The 18,976-nt window shown below is 44.7% G+C and overlaps 1 protein-coding gene across 18 annotated transcripts in view; it reads left to right on the top strand.

Annotated features, from left to right (window-relative positions):
• Positions 1–18,976, top strand: part of PROM1 (prominin 1) — a 134,675-nt gene that overhangs the window by 59,377 nt on the left and 56,322 nt on the right. For 14 of the 18 annotated variants that reach the window (XM_045075853.1, XM_045075820.1, XM_045075819.1 and 11 more), the window contains 2 exons: positions 9,960–10,015; positions 17,535–17,561. In XM_045075853.1, the coding sequence (XP_044931788.1) occupies positions 9,960–10,015; positions 17,535–17,561 (83 nt within the window). Of the gene's footprint in view, positions 1–1,137; positions 1,246–9,959; positions 10,016–17,534; positions 17,562–18,976 lie in introns of those variants that run through there. The other 4 variants (XM_045075860.1, XM_045075863.1, XM_045075855.1 and 1 more) reach the window with 4 other exon arrangements.

The raw sequence follows: 18,976 nt of genomic DNA, 5'->3' as shown, positions 1-18,976 counted from the left end.
ATTTCCACAAGAGGAAGGTATTCTGCTTTCAAGACTCTAACATCATCTATTGCCTGAGTTTCTAGCCTGCTCTAAGGATTTCAAAATGCCTACTCTGGGGGCCTGGATGGCTCAGTTGGTTAAGCTTCTGTGTTCCGTCAGGTCGTGCTCCCAGAGTCCCATGATCAAGTCCCACATTGGGCTCCTTGCTCAGTGGGAGTCTGCTTCTCCCTCTGACTCTCCCCCCTCATGTGCCTTCTCTCTGTCTCTCTTAAATAAATAAAATCTTCAAAATGCCTAGCCTTTACAGTTCCTAAATCAATCCCCCTTTCTATCCATATCTGTCTCCTCTCTCAACAGTGCTGTTTCTTTGGAGAGCCCTGACTGACATAGGCAAGCATTTGCAATGTTTGGGGATTGGGAGTGGGGAGTGGGGGGGTGGGAGTGTGTAGTTGGAGAAAAGCCAACTCCTCCTCTCCCCATTTCAATCACTGAAGATTCAAATCAGCCAGGTACCCCCATATCTTGAGTCAGAGATCACCAAGTGTTTTCTCTGGGGGACGTGCAGTTTTGAGGTGGGCTTGTTGGCATGAGTCTACCTTGAAATAAGTGAGGAGCTTTTTTTTTTTCCTAAGATATTATTTATTTATTTGACAGAGATCACAAGTAGGCAGAGAGGCAGGCAGAGAGAGAGGAAGGAAAGCAGGCTCCCTGCTGAGCAGAAAGCCCAATGTGGGGCTCGATCCCAGAGGCTTTAACCCACTGAGCCACCCAGGTGCCCCAGTGAGGAGCTTTCTTCTACCATAGGCTGTCCTAACTCATCTCCATTCTAGCCAGAGAACTCATATTCAAAAATGGACCTTGACTCCACATCAAACGAAGGGCAAAAGATGTGTATCTATATGCCTTAAGTTAAATAGTGAAGGCATGATTATCATACGTTTTCTCTTTCAACTAACCTATTAGCTATCAGAACTGATCACATCTACTGTGCTGATTTAATGTAGATTTCAACATTTTTCATGCAATAAGTTGGCACCTTAAATGTTGTTCTTGATAAAAAGTGAACAGAGTCAAATTATTCAAATAACCAGAACTTACTCAACCAGAAATATTCAAATAACCAGAGTGTGCACTCTGAAATATTTTTCTTTGAAGAGAAGAAATAAATGGTCGTTCATCGAAAATGTGAATCAGGAAGTTCTAAAGCACAAAAACAGAACCCAGCAAGCCTAACCCGATACGGGAAGAGAAGATTCGACCACAGTGAGTTTCCTCTCTGGAATCTAAGACCTATTCATGTGGGAGTTCTGGAGAAAGTGCAAGTGACATGAAAACCACGAAATGTTTACATTTTCACCAACTAACTTTGCATTTAATGAAAATCTGTATTCTGCTCCCGAAAGAGCAGCTACCCTGGGGAGCTGGTGCTCTCAACCCATCTAAACAGCCATTTTGTGCCCATAACTCTTGGCGATGGTCCCAAGATCCTAAGCCAGCTTAGTCTTAACTCCTTTTTGATGCAAACTTCCCTGGATAACACTGTAACCTGAGAGCATTTTCCTTAAATATTTTGGCAGTAGAGACGCCTGAATCAGCGTGTTTTGAACATGTGTTTTGTAGATTAGGAAAATTCAGTTGTTGGAGAGGCTGTTGAAAGGCTTATGGAGATTTAAGGCAGGAGTGTAGATGTTTTCCAGAGCTTCATAGACCCACAAATGAGAAGCAGGAGGTAGGTGTTCTACCTGAGCTACACCGTACCGCATTTTATAGTGACATTTCTGAGCATGAATGCATTTTCATGCATTCTCTTTTATGAATACAGAAATTTCAACCCTTTAATGAAGATGATTTTTAAAATCTCTGTTTACGTTAGTGCCAACCTAATGGCTTCACCAAACCTCAGTCTGCTGTGTTATATGCGTGTGTACCTGCTTCTGAGGAAAATGAGTTAACCTTTTTTTTTATTATGTTCAGTTAGTCAACATATAATAAATATCATTAGTTTTTGATATGTTTAACAATTCATTAGTCACACATATAACACTCAGTGCTCATCACATCACGTGCCCTCCTCAATACTCATCACTCTGTCACCTCCTCCCCCCACTCCCCTCCACTCAGAAACCCGCAGTTTGTTTCCTGGATTCCATAGTCTCTCATGGTTTGTCTCCTCTGATTTCTTCCCATTCTGTTTTTCCTTCCTTCCCCTGTGGTCCTCCATGCTATTGCTTATGTCCCACATAGGGGTGAAACCACTGCTTGACTTATTTCACTTAGCATAATCCCCTCCAGTTCCATCCATGCTGATGCAAATGGTGGCTATTCGTCCTCTCTCATGGCTGCGTAGTAGTCCATTGTATATATGAACCATATCTTCTACCACCTTACACCAGTCAGAATGGCAAAAATTAACAAGACAGGAAACAGCAAGTGTTGATGAGGATGTAGAGAAAGGTGAACCTTCCTACACTGTTGGTGGGAATGCAAGCTGGTGCAGCCACTCTGCAAAAATGGAGATTCCTCAAAACGTTAAAAATAGAAACTTTCTATGACCCAGCAAGTGCACCACTAGGCATTTATCCCAAAGATACAGGTGTAGTGAAAAGAAGGGGCACCCCAGTGTTCTTAGCAGCAAGGTCCACAATTCGCAAACTGTGGAAGGAGCCGAGATGTCCTTCAACAGATGAATAGACAAGTTAACCTTTGGTCAAAGCTAGCAAGACATTGGGACGCCTGGGTGGCTCAGTCCATTGAGAGTCAGCCTTTGGCTCAGGTCATGATCCCAGTATCCTGGGATTGAGTCCTGCATCGGGCTCCTTGCTCCACGGGGAGCATGCTTCTCCCTCTGCCTCTGCCTGCCACTCTGACTGACTGTGCTTGCTCGCTCTCTCTCACTCTGAATTTAAAAAGAAAAAAAAATGCTGGCAGGATAGGCTACAGGTAGAAGATACTCCAGTACAAAAACATAGGGAGTCTTAATTGGCTAAGGCTCTTTTTTTAGTTAGAGTGAGAGGCACCATATGCTATAGCAAACAGGCCCAAGTGTCAGTGAAAAAATTGTTTTCTGTCTTGGCTCAGTCTAATGTAGGAATGATGGAGCGGAGAGGTCCTGCGACCCCGGTCTTTCCATCCCTGCAGCCTTCAGGATTTTCCACTGGATCCTCCGTATTTGGCCGGGAGATGGATAAAGAGGCAAGCATGCAGGGTCTCGTGATTTTAGAGGCCAGGCCTGGAACTGTTGTGTACGCAGGCCTGCCCACTTTCCATTGGCCAGAACTCAAGTCCCATGTCCCATCTAAGTGTGTAGGGTCCGGGGAATGCAGTCAAGCAGTGGACCAGAGGAAATGAGGTGACACATGGGTTCTTCCAGGCACTCACCTTCTGTGCCACAAACTGAAGAACCAGAAAAGGCAGAGCAGGAAGAGTGTGTGGTAGGAGCGTGGAAGTGGAAGGTGCTAATGTTTTCGCGTTAGTGGATCGCATACCAAGCACTGCACTGAACGGTTCTGTTAGGGCAGAGTGCCTCTCGCTCTTCCTTCCCTTGTGGAAATGCCAGCACATCCAGGAAGTCAACCCTTTGACCTGTCCAGTTTTGTGTTTTATCTGCACTTGTCAGGCATTCTGCTTGGTTTACCTACATGCCCCTTGTGCCCTCCGGAATTCGGTCTAGCGTGGGGGAGGGAGCGAGTTGTCAAACAGATGTTTAAGAACCTGTGGAAAGTCTTTTGTGCCCAGAGAGAAACAATTAAAATTTCAATTAATATTTAATTCTTGAAAGTTATGCATTCGCCAACCTAGCTTTTGTAAGTTTCTAAGTTGAACTTGGATATTATTTCATACTACTTATAAAACTAATCCTTTTAGTAGAAACCTGAATAAAATCTTTTACTTTATTGTGTTGATTTAGTGCATAAATTAACAGATTAAGTCATTCTTAGTAGAGAGACCCCCACACCATGTGAATTTAAGAAAGAGGAACACTATGGTGTCTCCACAGGGGAACACTTAACACTGTTTATGCTCTTAGCTAATCACATTTCCAAGCAAACACTGTAAGTGTCTGAGAGAGCTTACTTTGTGTGTGCACGTGTGTGTGTTTAATTTTTATTAATAAGAGTTCTAAGTACAAACATATTTAACTTGACATTAGGAAAAAAAAATGCTTAAAAAAAAGATTCACCCTCCAAGGTGTGTTCATAAAGAAAAATCAATTCTATATATTTTAGTCTCTAATTTTTTTAATTAATTTATTTTTTTCAGCATAACAGTATTCATTATTTTTGCACCACACCCAGTGCTCCATGCAATCTGTGCCCTCTCTAATACCCACCACCTGGTTCCCCCAACCTCCCACTCCCCGCCCCTTCAAAAACCTCAGATTGTTTTTCAGACCAATTTTGATGCTTAACACCATAATGCCTCTAAGGTAATCACTCATTTTGGTTTAATTTTAATAATTCTTTCTTGTTACATCTAGTTAGAGAGACTAGGAAACATCAGGTAGAAAAAAAAGCAAAAAAGACTAATTAAAATGACCTGAATATAAAACTTAACTAAACTTAAAAAAAAAAAAAAAACTTTAAAATAAAACAAGCTAAAATTAGAATAGTTTTGGCAAAAAAACATTACCAGCTATGAACAAAATAACATTCCATAGCAATATTTACTGAAGAACTGCATTACAAATAATACTGTTTCACATAGACTAAGGATTGGGGCGCCTGTGTGGCTCAGTCAGTGAGCATCCAACTCCTGGTTTGACTCAGGTCACAATCTCAAGGTCGGGTGGGTCATGAGATTGGTTGGGCTTTGCACTCAGTGGGGAGTCTGCTTGTCCCTCTCCCTCCCCTTTCCCCCCAACCTCTCTCTCTCTCTCTTTCTCAAATAAATTAAAAAAATCTTTTAAAAAAAGAATGAATTGCAACATATTAATGTTTATTTATATCAGATATAAAAATCTCTTCCTTAAAAACAATTTTAAATATAATTTAGCATTTTGGGGGAGATTCTGTTCTTTAGAAGATATAAGGTAGCACCTCTTTTGATTAGAGACCTAGCCAGGTAAGTCTGTCAATAGATATCAGCAAAATCTTTGCAAGATCACTTAAGTTCCTCACAAATCTGATCAATCAACTACCAACAGCAGAGTGTGTGTGTGTGTGTGTGTGCGTGTGCGTGTTTTGTTTTGTTTTGTTTTTTTGAGCCGTCTACCCATTTTCCAAGAGAACATTCCAAGAGTGGAATCTCGTTTCGCCTAGCTTGGGCCAGAACCTGCATACTTATTAAGAGAAGCCAGTTAGGGAACAGAAATATCTTCATCAAAGATGAGTTTTGGCTAGGATAAGGAAGATGGAATTTTTTTTCTATGCAGATCCTGCTTTCCTGATTTTATCTTGCTGTGTGGCTTTAGACATCAAAAAATCCATAGAGAAATTATTCACACACACATATCCATGCACACAGCAAAAAACCCACAACCAAACAACCAAACAAAAACAACCTACTTTGTAAGTTGGTAGTATAACTTAAGAGATCAGAATTAGCCCTTGCTGCTGCATTCCTTAATTTCCATCAGCACATGAAACTTAAAAGTAAATCCCAGGTAAGAAGACCTTGTTCCATCTAAGCACTGAATGAAGAGAGACTGACAGCCACCAACCTTGTGAAAAGACTCACAGAGCTCCTTCATGAGACCAGAAAATGAGAGACAGTGTTCTACCATGAAAAGAACTTCCTTGTCCATTGGCTCCCATATTTCACGGGAGGGAAAACACTGCTGTATCTTAAAAGGCAACTGTTACTTTGTGTAAAGAGCTCGAGATTGGTGTGATGGAAAATAAATTGCCACATGGGAAAGGTGGCCAGGTATCTCCCCAACTTCAGGGCAGGGAGAATCTTTCCCTGGACTCTGGGAGTTGTCTGTCCCATGCTAAGTGCCTATCATGTTCCGTCAGAGCAGACCTTCATTCAGTTCAAGAAGGATAAGATGGCCACTGTTATCCACACTGAGGTCTCACGGAGGGCAGGATAACACTGTGGTAGCCCAAATGCTAATGGCTACCTTGCTCACCAGGCAATACCAGGAACTAATCACAGCCTTCGGGGATCTCATCTGATTTATGGAAAGGAAGCAACACTCTTTATGATGAAGTTACATTTATGCAGTGTCAATACCACAAACAGTTCTGAAGCCCCGGAACAGAGATCAAGATAGTCTCCACTGGAAACCTTTAACGAGTTGGCCAGGAAGACACAGGCAAACACAAAGGATTGCAGAACAGCAGAATCACCAAGCAAGGATGGCGGGGGCTCAGGAAGCATAAGCGGGACCCCAGGTCTTCCCGGGGTTATGCTTTCTGAGATGGACCACAATCAATTCAAGGTTCTCACCAGCAACATGGGGCTTCATGAATTCCCACATGAGGTGTGAGCAGCAGCATTACTGCCAGGGCCCTACCCCCAAAGACGCTGGGCTGTATACTCCAGGCCTTCCCAAGTTCATTTACCTGGGTTAAGAGCCACCTTAGAGATACACAGGGAAGGCAAAGGGAACGTGGATACTGTGGATGCTCATTTTGTGTTCTCGTGACAGGGTACACTGGGAGGGAGGGGGTTTAAGGTGCTTTGAGTAAAATGGAATTGCTCCAAGGTGGATGACTAGTTTCTGACCCAGTGCCATCCAGTAGGGAGGCCACAGCCACATGTGGCCACTGAGCCCCTTGAACGGTAGCTAACCTGACCTAAGATGTACTGATGAGCATCTACACCAGACCCTGAACACTTACTTAGTGTGAAAAGAAGACTGTAGAGTAGCTTGTTAATATTTGTATATTGATTGCATATAGGAATGACAAAATATTGCATGTATCTGGATTAAGTACAACATTATTAAAATTAATTTAAAATAATCACCCTTTTTTTTTTCTCAATTTTTAAATGTGGCTAATAGGAAATTTGAAATGACTTGTATGGCTTGCAGTAGATTTCTCTTAGGCAGGGCTGTTCTAAAGCAGGGGGAGGGAGAACATCCCTGCTCCAAAGCCTCGGGTGGATTTTTGGCCCTCGCAGCAAGGATCTGTTTTAGCAGAGAGATGGAGCCAGCTGGCCGACAAAGGACTAGGGTGAGCTGTCAGTAAGGAGTGCCGTTGGTGTACCTGGGACCATTCCCCAACACCTGGGACCACCAGGATCCCAGGAACTTGGGAGAGTCAGTCCTCCAGAGAGCTGATGGCATCATCTGTTGGACAGTAGAAGACTGTCACTCTCTCACTGAGGCTGTGGCCAACACCTGGTCTATGTATGTCACATTTGCCTGCCTCCACGGAGCTCTTTAGGGAAGCACCTGCTACACCTGTTATTGATAGAACCTGTTAAGGTGGAGTGAGAACGATGTGGCAAAATCCCGCGCCTGTCAACCGCAAAGATACAAATTTTGCAAAATTCTAATTTCTGCTTCAGTGCTCTAATTTTATCACTGGCAGCAAGTCCTGTCAGCCGCTTTCTTGAAGTTGCGGGCTCCACTTCCTCCATGTTAGAGAAAATGTCTACGAGATACTTAAGCCTGGATAACAACGTTCCGTGAGGGGTTTAGCTCCCAAATCAAAACGAGGACCCTGTGCTCTCTCTGAAGACAGCTGGGTACCGGGGTCTGCAGGAGGAGCACCTTATGTATACTTCTGTTTCTTGACACAGAATCCTAGAAAGATGGTTCCTCAGAGGTTGAGATCTGATAAAATCACGATTTTGTAATGCTTCACCAAGATTCTTCTGATGTGTAACTGGGCTTTCTATCTTCCTCGAGTTCATGGCAGCATAGAACACAATGAACACTGTGTGACTCGTGCCAAATCACACAGCCTTCTCCACCATCACCTCTGTACCCTGAGTACAAATGCCAACATGGTGAAATGGCAAAAAGCATCTTCTGCTTCCACCTCATGGGAACCCTGAGCAGACCGTGAGGATTCCAGGATTCCAGGGGATTCACGGGCCATATGTGCAGATCTGCCCACGTAAGCCAGTGAGGATCCGTCTCTCAGGGGTCACTTCCCTGGTCAGTGTGACCTGAGAGGGACGGAGAGACCAGCTCCCCTGAAGATATCTTGTTTTCATTTGGGTTAGTTGATTTGGGTTTATAAAGATGAAAAAAGTGGATGGGTACTGTGTGGCCAGGCTAATGTAATCTCATTTATCTCACTTGGCCCAAAGGAATCCTTTGAGGGTGGAGACTGACATCATCCTGATTTGCTGATGAGAATGCTCCTGGCTTTTAATTCTTTACCCAAGATTAGATACCCAGAAGGTAATGGAGCTTGGTCTCCATCCCAACTCTTACTTAGATCAGGATCCCCAAAGGCAACACATGAACATCACCTGTGTCATTAATTATATTTTAATAAATGGATGATTTCCTATTAAAAAAAAAAACCATCGGTGGACCCTTATGTTCAATGAAATCCAGAACAGAAGCCTAGTCTATAAAATAAACAGTCTGTCGGTTGAGTGGCTGACTCTTGATTTCCGCTCAGGTCATGATCTCAGGGTCCTGGGATGGAGCCCTGAGTGTGGGGTGTCATGCCCAACAGGGAATCTGCTCTCCCTGATTCTCCCTCTCCCTCTGCTCCCCTCCCCCTGAGCTCTGTCTTTTCTCTCTCAAATAAATACATCTTAAAAACAAACAAATCAAAGTGAAGTGACTAGTTCAAAGTGCGAGGAGATCTGTGGGGGTGGGCAGCCCTGATGTCCCTTGGAGAAATAACCTGGGTTCCCCATACCCTAGGCTTAGTGTAGGCATCCCAAAACTTCTGGTTTGATCCCTGCTCCTCTAGCACATCCTTTGAAGACCTGCTGCATTTAGTCTGCTCTGTGCGGGTTGAAGTTGTTTTCCAGAAAGCCCTGTGGGGATATGGCTTGCTTTGTTTCCTGGTGTGTAAACCTGAACTTCTTGTTTTATAAAAGGATTCATAGCAGGGATTCCTTTTCTCCCTTGCCATACACTTTTGAAGTGGTCAGCATGGCACAGCCAGAGCATTGCAGAAGTTCCTTGGTGGGGTCAGTTATAGTGTGGAGTGTGGGAAGTACCGCAGGGCAGAGAAGGGAAGACCCACCTGGGCTTGGTCTTACACATCACAGATTTTAGACAAGTTACTCTCTCTGGCCAATCCCCAGTTGCAGCATGACTGGATTTGTGGTCAGAGTAAGAGGTGAGTCTTCACCTATGTAAGAATTTGCAATTGTCCCAAATGCACATGTAGGGGAAAAAATCCCATTTTGCGTATTATTTCAGGTTTTCATGTGCTGTTTGGGGATGGGAAGGGAGGGATGTTTCATGTGAAGAACTCTGGATTAAGTCAATTGTAAGATTCCTTTTATTTGTAAAATATTACATAAATATGGAATGATTAAAGGATAAGTTGCATCTGTGGTTCCAAAAATTAACAGTGAGCAGTTTGTGTCACATGTTACCAGGGATTATTAATGACATGTATGTTGGCGAATATTAAGGTGTCTTGTGAGAAATTGAAAACTCTTAAAAATGGCAACCCTCTAATTCTGCCACTGACAAAATAGTGAGTCAAAAATACTTGTCTTCCATTCTTTGCTTCTGGTTAGAGCCTCATTAGCTCAGTTATTTACCTACATTAAGAAATAGAAATAAATTTGGGGTGCCCAGGTGGCTCAGTTGGTTGAGCATCTGACTCTTGATTTTGGCCCAGGTCATAATCTCAGGGTCCTAGGATGGAGCTCCCCATCACATTGGGCTGCCCACTCAGCAGGGAGTCTGCTAGGAGAGTCTGTCCCTCCTCCTGCTTATGCATTCTCTCTCTCTAAAATAAATAGGAATAAAATTATAATACTACTACATAGAGAGAGGTACAATACTTTGTGAGTATATATAGACTTTATTTCCTAAATATGCATTTTGTGTTTTTACTGAAAAAGTAAACTTGCTCTTCTTTTGTGGCTTTTTCCCACAGATATTTTAAGAAAAGTTCTACAAAAGAAGTTCGACTTCTCAACTGAGTATGAGAAGGTAATTTTTATTGGTATATTTGTTAGGAAAATAAGTATGTGCAAAATTTTGGCTGACTTGGAAGTAAATCTTTAAACAATCAGTTAACCTGTGAAATTTGTAGAGTTGTTTTTTGGTTTTGTTTTTAATTTTTATTTTCAGCATAATAGTATTCCTTGTTTTTGCACCACACCCAGTGCTCCATGCAATCCGTGCCATCTCTAATACCCACCACCTGGTTCCCCCAACTTCCCACCCCGCGAGTTTTTTTTTTAACTAAGAAATTTTATGAAATATTAAAGCACTTTATAAATCCCATTTGAACTGCAGCAGAAACTCCAAAAGTAGGATTTGAAGAAACATTCACCTTTCAAGGTGTATGTTATTTAAAAACCCAAATTTCCTTAAGGGAAGTATTATGGTACTTTTTTAGCTAAGGGAGAGGAACTCCCTAACTAAGTAGAATTGTTTGAGCATTTCTAGAAACAGAACACTTTGTTTTAAAAATACAGTTTGTTGAAAAGCAACTTCACATTTGAGCAGGTTCATTGAGAGCTTTGTGTGTGCACTTGCCCCGGCTAGAGATAAGGAAAACAGCCCTTGGTCTCAGGAGATAAAGAGCCAGATGGCAGAGACAGTACCTCATTGTTAAAGGAAGAAGAAGGAAAAGAAGGAAATAAGTAGATTTATATGTAATATGCAGAGGAACGTAGATGAAAGTAATTAAATCTGACTGGAAGCTCTTCCACAAGGAGGTGATTGGGGGGCTCATGGTAAAAAGGATACTAAGCAGAGTTGCCGCAGATGGAGAGGGACCTGTGCTGGCATCTCAGGCTTTGGGGACCAGGTGAGCCACCAGGACAAGGCGTGAAAGAGTGGAGAGGAAGAAGAGGTGAGCAGGACCCGGAATGCTCACAAGTGGACCATATTAACGACCTGTGTGTCTCTACTTAATACCGAGGTGCTGCTCTGCCCATTCACTCCGCTTGTATCTGCAATCAACTACGTAAACAGAAGAGTGTATTCTTTTGATTTTAGTTTACTGTGAGTGTGGGGTTGCCAGTGAAATAGACAAATGTTTGTTGCATTGAATGTTAGGGTAATTAAAAAAAAAAAAAAGAAAATAGTTGAATCCATTTGTTAGGCTCTTTGTCCCGTTGCTCTCTCCTTCCCTGGCACGAAGGTGTTTATCAAGAGAACAATAAAAGCAGACATATGGTGGACGTTCTTGAAGCGCCAGCCACAGGACGTGGATGACAGTGTTCCCGGTGGGTGTGGGGGGCGGTATATGGGGCGGGCGGTGAACTCCTGCCCCGTGAATGGACCGCAGGTGCTGTGGTTACCATGCCTCCTATTCTCAATTTGCAATAAAGCGATACTCAAGAGAAAGCAAACACAGAAGCCAAAGAGGAAAGCCTTATCTAAAAACCATTTACACGTATAAAAGCTGATGAGCCAGTTTCTCTGCAGTGCTCACGGCCTTCCCTAGGACCGTGGAGAACATTTTCATTATTAAATGCCGCGGGCCTCATGTGTGTCCCAAACAGGATTGCCTGGGTCGGCCCGCATTCCTGGGCAGAACAAAGTGAGTGTGGACAGCTCTCGTGCCAGCAGCAGCCTGGCCTGAATGCCAACTGGTTCTGCCAAGGCATGGACGGGGGTAGCGTGCTTCAACTGTTCCAGGCCTTGGAGGATGGGGTCCTGAGACCCTGAGGTGACTCTGAGAAGCCCTACTTGCCAGTGTTGCACTGCCGCTCTCCATGACAGGATTCTTAGCTGGGCAGGACCTTTATGGTGGGCTTGGTATTCGATTAGATGTCCTACAAAACTGGTATCTCCCCAGTGGCTGATTTCCTCTCCACCTCAGGTGTCTTTGTAGATGAACAAAAGCCGTTGGCATCTGGGTGAAGTGGAGAGAGGAGACAGAACTGAGCCCTCATGAATGACCTGAATCCGGGTCATGTTTTCTATGGTTGTCCGAGGAAGAGGGATCTGGTGAGGTGAAGACCCCAGGGAAGCCAGGCACCTTGTAGGGGGAGCTCTCTGAGTGGTTTAGTCTGATGTATGTATGCTGGGCATGTTGGGTTAGAGTCCTCCCAAGCAGAGCAGGAGTCAAGAATAAGCCAATTGTTTGGCAGGTGCAGGGAACACTGGCTGGGAATTGGAGAATAATACAAGGGAGAGAGAGCAGCCTGTAAAGGGTGTGGCCTGGCGCCACCTGCCCCAAGGGGTGACTGAAGCATCATCCTGTAGAATTGCTGGGGAAACGGTGCAAACCACCAGTGTCCGAATTGGTCTACTGGAAGGATGAGGGAGCTGAGGCGTCCAGACGCCGAGACTGAAGGGTCACAGGTTACGGGAGGAGAGGGTTCATCCGCAAGCACTTCTGACCTGCCCTGGTTCCATAAAAGGCCTTCAGGCACAGAGTTAAAGATGGCAGTAGCTAGAAGTTTGAGGAGGCCCAGGGGGATGACTGAGGGCTGAGGGAGGTGGGGGGCACCAACAGCATCTTCTGCCCTGACTGGTGCCCACGGGGTCTCTGATTCACGCAGTCACACAGGTAAGGTCTGGCCAGGTGAGTGGCTCTGAGGAGTCTTCTCAGCTTTCTTAGTGCTGAGCCAGCATTTCCTCCTCTGGTGAGCCTTCAGATGACGGTGGAGCCTCTGTGGCAGTGACCTTCGGGCTCGGTGCTCTTTTAGTGAACGCTCTTCACAGCCCTTTTGTTCCAAGGGCTGGGCCTGACTTTGAAAGGGAACTAGGACTTTCATGGAGCTGCCTCCTTTTTACACTTCAACTGAAAGCTAAAGGTAGAGCTTTAAGACCCTCGGCTCCTCTCCTCCTTCACATTTTTAAAAAAATACTTCTCTCTTTTGTTTTATGTATTCGCTTTATCTCTGTTGACATAGTTCTGACTAGGAACGAGGCATGGTAGGGGGACAAACGTGAATGTATGGCCTTCACTCCTCCAACTCACAGTTGATACGGGACAAGAAATAAACATGGATGTTATGGGCTGATTGTGCCTCCGATTCATAAGCTGAGAGCCTAATCCCCAGCGCCTCAGAGTGGGATTGTATTTAGAGATAACGTTGTTAAATAGGTAATTAACTTAAAATGGGGTCGTTCGTGGGTCCTAGTCCAGTCTGACTGGTATCCTTGAAAGAAGAGGAGACTAGGACATACACACATATACACACAGAAAAGACCACGTAAAAACACAGGGAGAAGACAGCCATTTGCAAGCCAAGGAGAGAGGCCTCAGAAGACACCGACCCTGCCCACACCTTGATCACAGACTCCCAGCTCCCGGGCCTGTGAGGAAATACCCTTCTGTTGTTCAAGCCCTCTGGCCTGTGGCACTATGTCATGGTGGCCCCAGCCGACTAATGCCGTCGACAGCTGGACTGTGAGATGGAGGGAGACTCGCATCACGTGAGAAGTTCTGATAAAGGACGTGAGGAGGGGGATTGTTATTGCCCCTGGGAAATCAGGAAAAGACGCCACGGGAGAGTTAGCATTTGAACCGAGACGTCAAGGCAGATGGAGTAGATGAGAAATACAGCCTTACTTCCGGTTACGTCGTTGGTTCTGAAGTGTAGACTAGGTCATCGCCCTCTCTGTAAGACTAATTCTTGTCCATATGGGCCGACACTGGTTTAGAAGGCTGACATTGTCTCTAATCCTCACAACAACACCGATCCGAGGCAGAGGTGTGTGTGCACGGCGCATGCAAGAAAATCCTGCACTCAGGCTGGGGGACTTGACCAAGGTCACCCAGGGACTAAATGCTGAAACTGGGGTTTGTACCCAGATGGAGTCTAACTCCGAACTGACAAGCACACCACTAACAAAAAGTAGGCTCAATCCGGCCACTGTAGTAGTGGCCTGTAGTCCTAAAGTGGCAAGTCTGGAAGACACAGCTCATGTGAGTATTCTGGGCTGTATGGAGAGACTGACAGCCTTCAAGCGGTGCCTTCTACCTATTAAGCCACAGACTGTGATGGTGGGTAATCATCCCTGGGAAAAAGTGGTCGGACAGAAATGGAAATCTGGGAGGGGAATAGAATTTGGAATTATGGAACCAAGAGGGAAGCTGAGAATCTGGCAGATGGAGCTATGGAAATCCAAGCAATGTCTCCAATAACCCCAGGTTCCTAGCACATCTATAGCATGTGCTCAGAGGTGGACGCCCTTGTTCATGACTTACAAGTGTTACTCAGTTTGGTCTTCCCAAGAATAGTCTGTCCTCACCACAGGGTCTAGGTAGAGATTACATGGGCAACTCGCTCCTGAGTGCGTTCCCTCGGGGACCAGCGTGTGGGTGAGCCCCTTCCCAGAGTCTCTGGCTGACTGAAAACCAAGGGAAACAGCATACCGTCACCCTCCTTCCAGCTCACATGGGCTTTCTGAAGAAAGAGCCTCTCAGCTGAGCTTGTCAAGCAATGGCTCCTCAACTGAAGGAAAGGACACAGTTCCCATCTTCAAAGAATGCATCGTTTGGGGCAATTTAGGTAGATGATTACATTGGTTCCCCCCAACAAGCCCTAAGTGCCACCTACCCTCTAGAAACCTTTCCAGGAGACAGCTCTCCCAGTACTTTCCCCACCCCCGCCACCACCTCTGACTTTCCATTCTGTGCATCCCTGTCCATAGGAGTGGCCAGCTTCTTTGGGATGACCTCCTGGGTTCGATTCCTCGTGGTCATGGTCCCTCTCTATTCCAGCTTCTTGGTCGGCTGCCCTTCCTCATTCATGTCATTCTTCAGTTATTACCTTTCCCTTTCTAGAAGCTTCCTCTGGGGACAGGTGCTGGGCCTGGGTCCCATCCCTGCTGACTTCCATGACCTCACTAGTGTTAACAGTCATTGGATATCAATTTGGCACTTAGGATATGGCAGGTCTATCATTCCAGTGGGTGTGTGGTAACCCACACTACCACTCTACGTGTCTGGGAAAGCTAAGTGAATGTGTTCCTTGTTTCCCGCCCCCCCAGGCGACGTGGTTCAGAACACAGTCTCCTTTCCAAGTAAGGGGCGTACTTTCTGGGGATCTGAGTAGCATTTAAGAGAGCAGGCAGTGTGAGATAGTCCATGACTTGGATCATGGTCTGAGGCTTGTTGGAGGTGAGAGATGAGAATAGTGTTAACACGCATTATTTCTACTTCTTCTTCTGTTGATGGTGATAATGATGACTGATTGAGCATTACTCGGGGAAACCTGGTCCTAAGCACTTCAAGGTATTACCTCATTTAACATACATTACACAGTATATGTAAAGCACTTAGAACAGAATAATGCACAAAACGTGTTACTGCCCACTGTTTTCTCTTGTTCTCTTTGCAAAACTGCATAAAATAATATCTCTGCTTATCCCTGTTCTGTCAGTAAGGTAACTGAGGACAGAGTAGCGTTGGCAACAAGGTCTAGACCCGTCCCCCAGAGATTCTGATGTAGCTGGTCAGGGCTGGCTGGTTCTTGATATTTTTGAAAAGGGCCCCAGTGATGGTATAGGTAATTAACTGGAATGGGAAACCACAGACATAATGTGGCGCAGAGGGATTCAGACTGCTGCATTGCATGAAAATAACTTTATACCTGAGTGACAGCCAGCATGGATGGGGAAGAGGTAGTGACGAACCCAGCTCCACTGTGGGGTTTGCTGGTAGCCCATCAGATATATCGGACCAGACCTACCCCTCAGTGGGAAAATTAAATGCAAAAGAATCAGCTGATTGTTGTAACTTACAGGTGGTTCTGCCCAGGAGCCTCAGCTCAGCATGACCAACCTTAGAGGCGAGAACAGGTTTCTGAAACCCACCTGATCGTAGCCATGATGCAGGGCTTGCTTTATAGACTGATGGCTGGGTTTACCCAAATCCCCTGATACCCGTTCTAGGGGAAGAGCAGGAAGCCAGTGTTTTGAACATGTGCTGTGAAGTACTTATGGTAGGTTTGGGAGACAACGAGCCTGTGGGGGCCATGCCCAGGGTCATTCAGGATGCCCCCTGTTACCCTGGGGGCATGTGCCTCCGAGCTGCCCACCCCAACATGCTGGATGTCTCATTTAAAAGTTACTAATAGGGGCGCCTGGGTGGCTCAGTGGGTTGAGCCGCTGCCTTCGGCTCGGGTCATGATCTCAGGGTCCTGGGATCGAGTCCCACATTGGGCTCTCTGCTCAGCGGGGAGCCTGCTTCCCTTCCTCTCTCTCTGCCTGCCTCTCTGCCTACTTGTGATCTCTCTCTGTCAAATAAATAAATAAATAAAATCTTTAAAATAAAAAAATAAAAGTTACTAATATCATAGTCCTCGTTCCTTCACATCTGTGAAAATGTGCCATCCAAAGCTATAGTTCCTAAACCTCTAGATTTCCCAGAGCACACAGTTTCCAAAAAAGTGACATAGAGCCACCCAATTTTATTTTGCCACACAGGGATATTTAAATGCTAGCAACGATGTTAACTTCGTCCCCTTTCATATGCTATCACCTCCCTCTTCCCACCAAAAAATCCACTGAGCAAATCCCATTTCATGGGAAACTCACTATATCTTCATTGTCGTATTTCACTGTGGGGTCGTCCAGCCCTATCTCTGGACCACCATTTAGAGAACACCCTCGCTCCGTTCATCAGGTTACCTGATTCCAGTGGGGCACCGTTTGCATGCCAAGTCCCTGGGTGGGCACTTGAGAGACAATGGTGAGAGTGATATCATGGATCCTGTTCTCTCCGGGTGAACAGTATAACTTAGGCTTCCGTGGGAGAGTCCTTCCACGTGGGGCACCTGCTAGCAAAGGGCAAGTGTGGGCTCCAAGGCAGCAGGAAGCAGGGAAGAAAGCAAACCCAGACTTGGTTCTCAAGACAAATTTCCAGGAGGACACCACATCCAGGCAGACTTGAGTTTCCTGAGCAGAGAGGTGAAGGGAATAACATTCTGGGTGAGGAGGCAGCACTGGGGAGCTGGAGAGAAGAGGGGGGAGCGTGAGGCTTCTGCCTAGGAACAGAATGGTTACAAAGAACAGGACATGAAGTCGGGGTTAAGTTATAGGATCACATTAAGATTTGAATGAAACATGGTAGGAATCCTTGGAATGCTGTTGAGCAAGAGGATGACACCATCAGATTTTCAGTTCAGAAAGGACACTTTGGAAGCCGTTGCTTTAGCTGGGGTTCTAAACAGCTGCTGATCCCCTATTGTGCAAAGACCAGGCAGTTAGTGTGTTAAGCATGTGTAGCTTTCCCTCCAATTCTCCACCTCCACTGTCCACAGCTGATTAGCATATTGTTAAGAACCTTTCAAGAAATCCAAATATAAATTTCAGATGTAAATTCCAGACCTAAGTCAACCTCAAGGCTGTTTCTCTAATAAACACTCAAGTTGTATGTTCCTGTCTTTTGGGGATCCTCCTCTCACTTGATTTTCTCTGTATGGAGTATTGACGTTCCCTGTTGTGGTTAATCACTCATGTAACTTTTTCTGTTTTCTTGACGCATGCTGCCTCTGCCTTACTCTCCTCAACTCCTCAACTGCTTTGACTTCCACAGCCAGAAAATGTAGTCTTGACTCTGAAGGTAAAGTTCTTGTTTGCTGTTTCTCGTTGCTCTGTTTAAAGCCAGCCGGTAATGAGATGTTTGTTTCCTCCAGAACTCTCTGTTCTTCACTGTCTCTCCACTGTGATGGTTTTTAAAGTGGCTTGTTTGTGTTTTTGCTAATGCAGTCATTGTTAACCTAATCTTTCAGTTTGAGTACTTCACCAAAGAATGGCGACCCATCTCGGCACATTTCAACCTTGAGCTACTACTCCACACAATCTACAGAGCGTTCTGGAGATCGTTGTGTATCAGGAAGTCACTTAGGTCCTTGTCAGACCTTAGCCAGATTTCAGTCCAGAAGGGAACTCTGGAAATGACATATCTTGTTCCTGATACTTTTGGACATAATATTGAGCCAGTAGCATTGCAAAGGTAGTATATAAAGTGTGAAATTTGTACTTGGAGCTAAACATAGTGCATTTAGAACATTTCAAAACACCTTCTCTCCTGGATTTGGGTTCAGTGTCTCCTGGGATTTATAAAGGATTTTAAATCTCTTTGAAAAATAGTAAATGATTTGGAACATTTGCTGGGAAATGATAGGAAAATTGAGAAGAGTTTGGGGTGTCTGAGGCTAGGTTCTCAATTGGCCAATGATGTGCATTCCCAAGGGCCATTATACAACTCTCTGTGGCTGTGGAGTGCGGCTTAGTTTAAGCAGAATGAATGCAGCAAAATTCAACCACCTTTTTTTAAAGTATTATATCCTTAATATAAAGGGATATTCAATTAATATTCAAGAGCCACATGTACCTCAGTACTCTGAGGCATTTGCCCACAGATTTAACTAATATTGATTGACTATTCACTGTGTGCCATCACTTGGCTATTGTTTTCACTTTGAATCGTTTAATTATCTGACCCTCACAATTCTGTTCATGATGTTAATGCTAATTCTGGACTAGGGAACTAGAAGCGCCCTGCTGGAATTTAAAGCAGGTCTTCTGACTCCCAGTTCAGTGCTAAGACCTCATGTTCGCTTCTAGGAGCAATACTGTGTTTTGTTTACTTTGTTCAGCGTGGCTTCAGAATCCGTTGCTAGCTAGCTGGTCCGTTAGTCACCAACAGCCAATCTGTAATTGTCATTCGTTAAAAATGTCTTGTTTTGTGGAAATTTGAGTAACTATATACAGGCATTGGAATAAACTCAAGTTTTGTGTCATCCGATTGCATTAATTTTTTTTTTTTCATCCCAGAATACAGCCCCAGCAGTGACTATGAAAATACATTTAGGTCACATTATTCTATCTCAAAGTTGCTCTAGTTCCTAGGAATATAAGACTATCTGAGACACGGGTTACTGAGGCCAGCTGTACCTGCATGGCAGGAGAGGTACCACTTTACGAAGGCCCTATTCTTCACTTCGCCCATTGTCACTGATCATATGTTATCTA

Source organism: Mustela putorius, unplaced genomic scaffold (assembly GCF_011764305.1).
Source record: "Mustela putorius furo isolate JIRA1106 unplaced genomic scaffold, ASM1176430v1.1 tig00000083_pilon_pilon_pilon, whole genome shotgun sequence".
Classification (NCBI taxonomy): domain Eukaryota; kingdom Metazoa; phylum Chordata; class Mammalia; order Carnivora; family Mustelidae; genus Mustela; species Mustela putorius.
The sequence above is the reverse complement of the archived record's forward strand: the minus strand, read 5'-3'. Positions and strand labels throughout refer to the sequence as shown.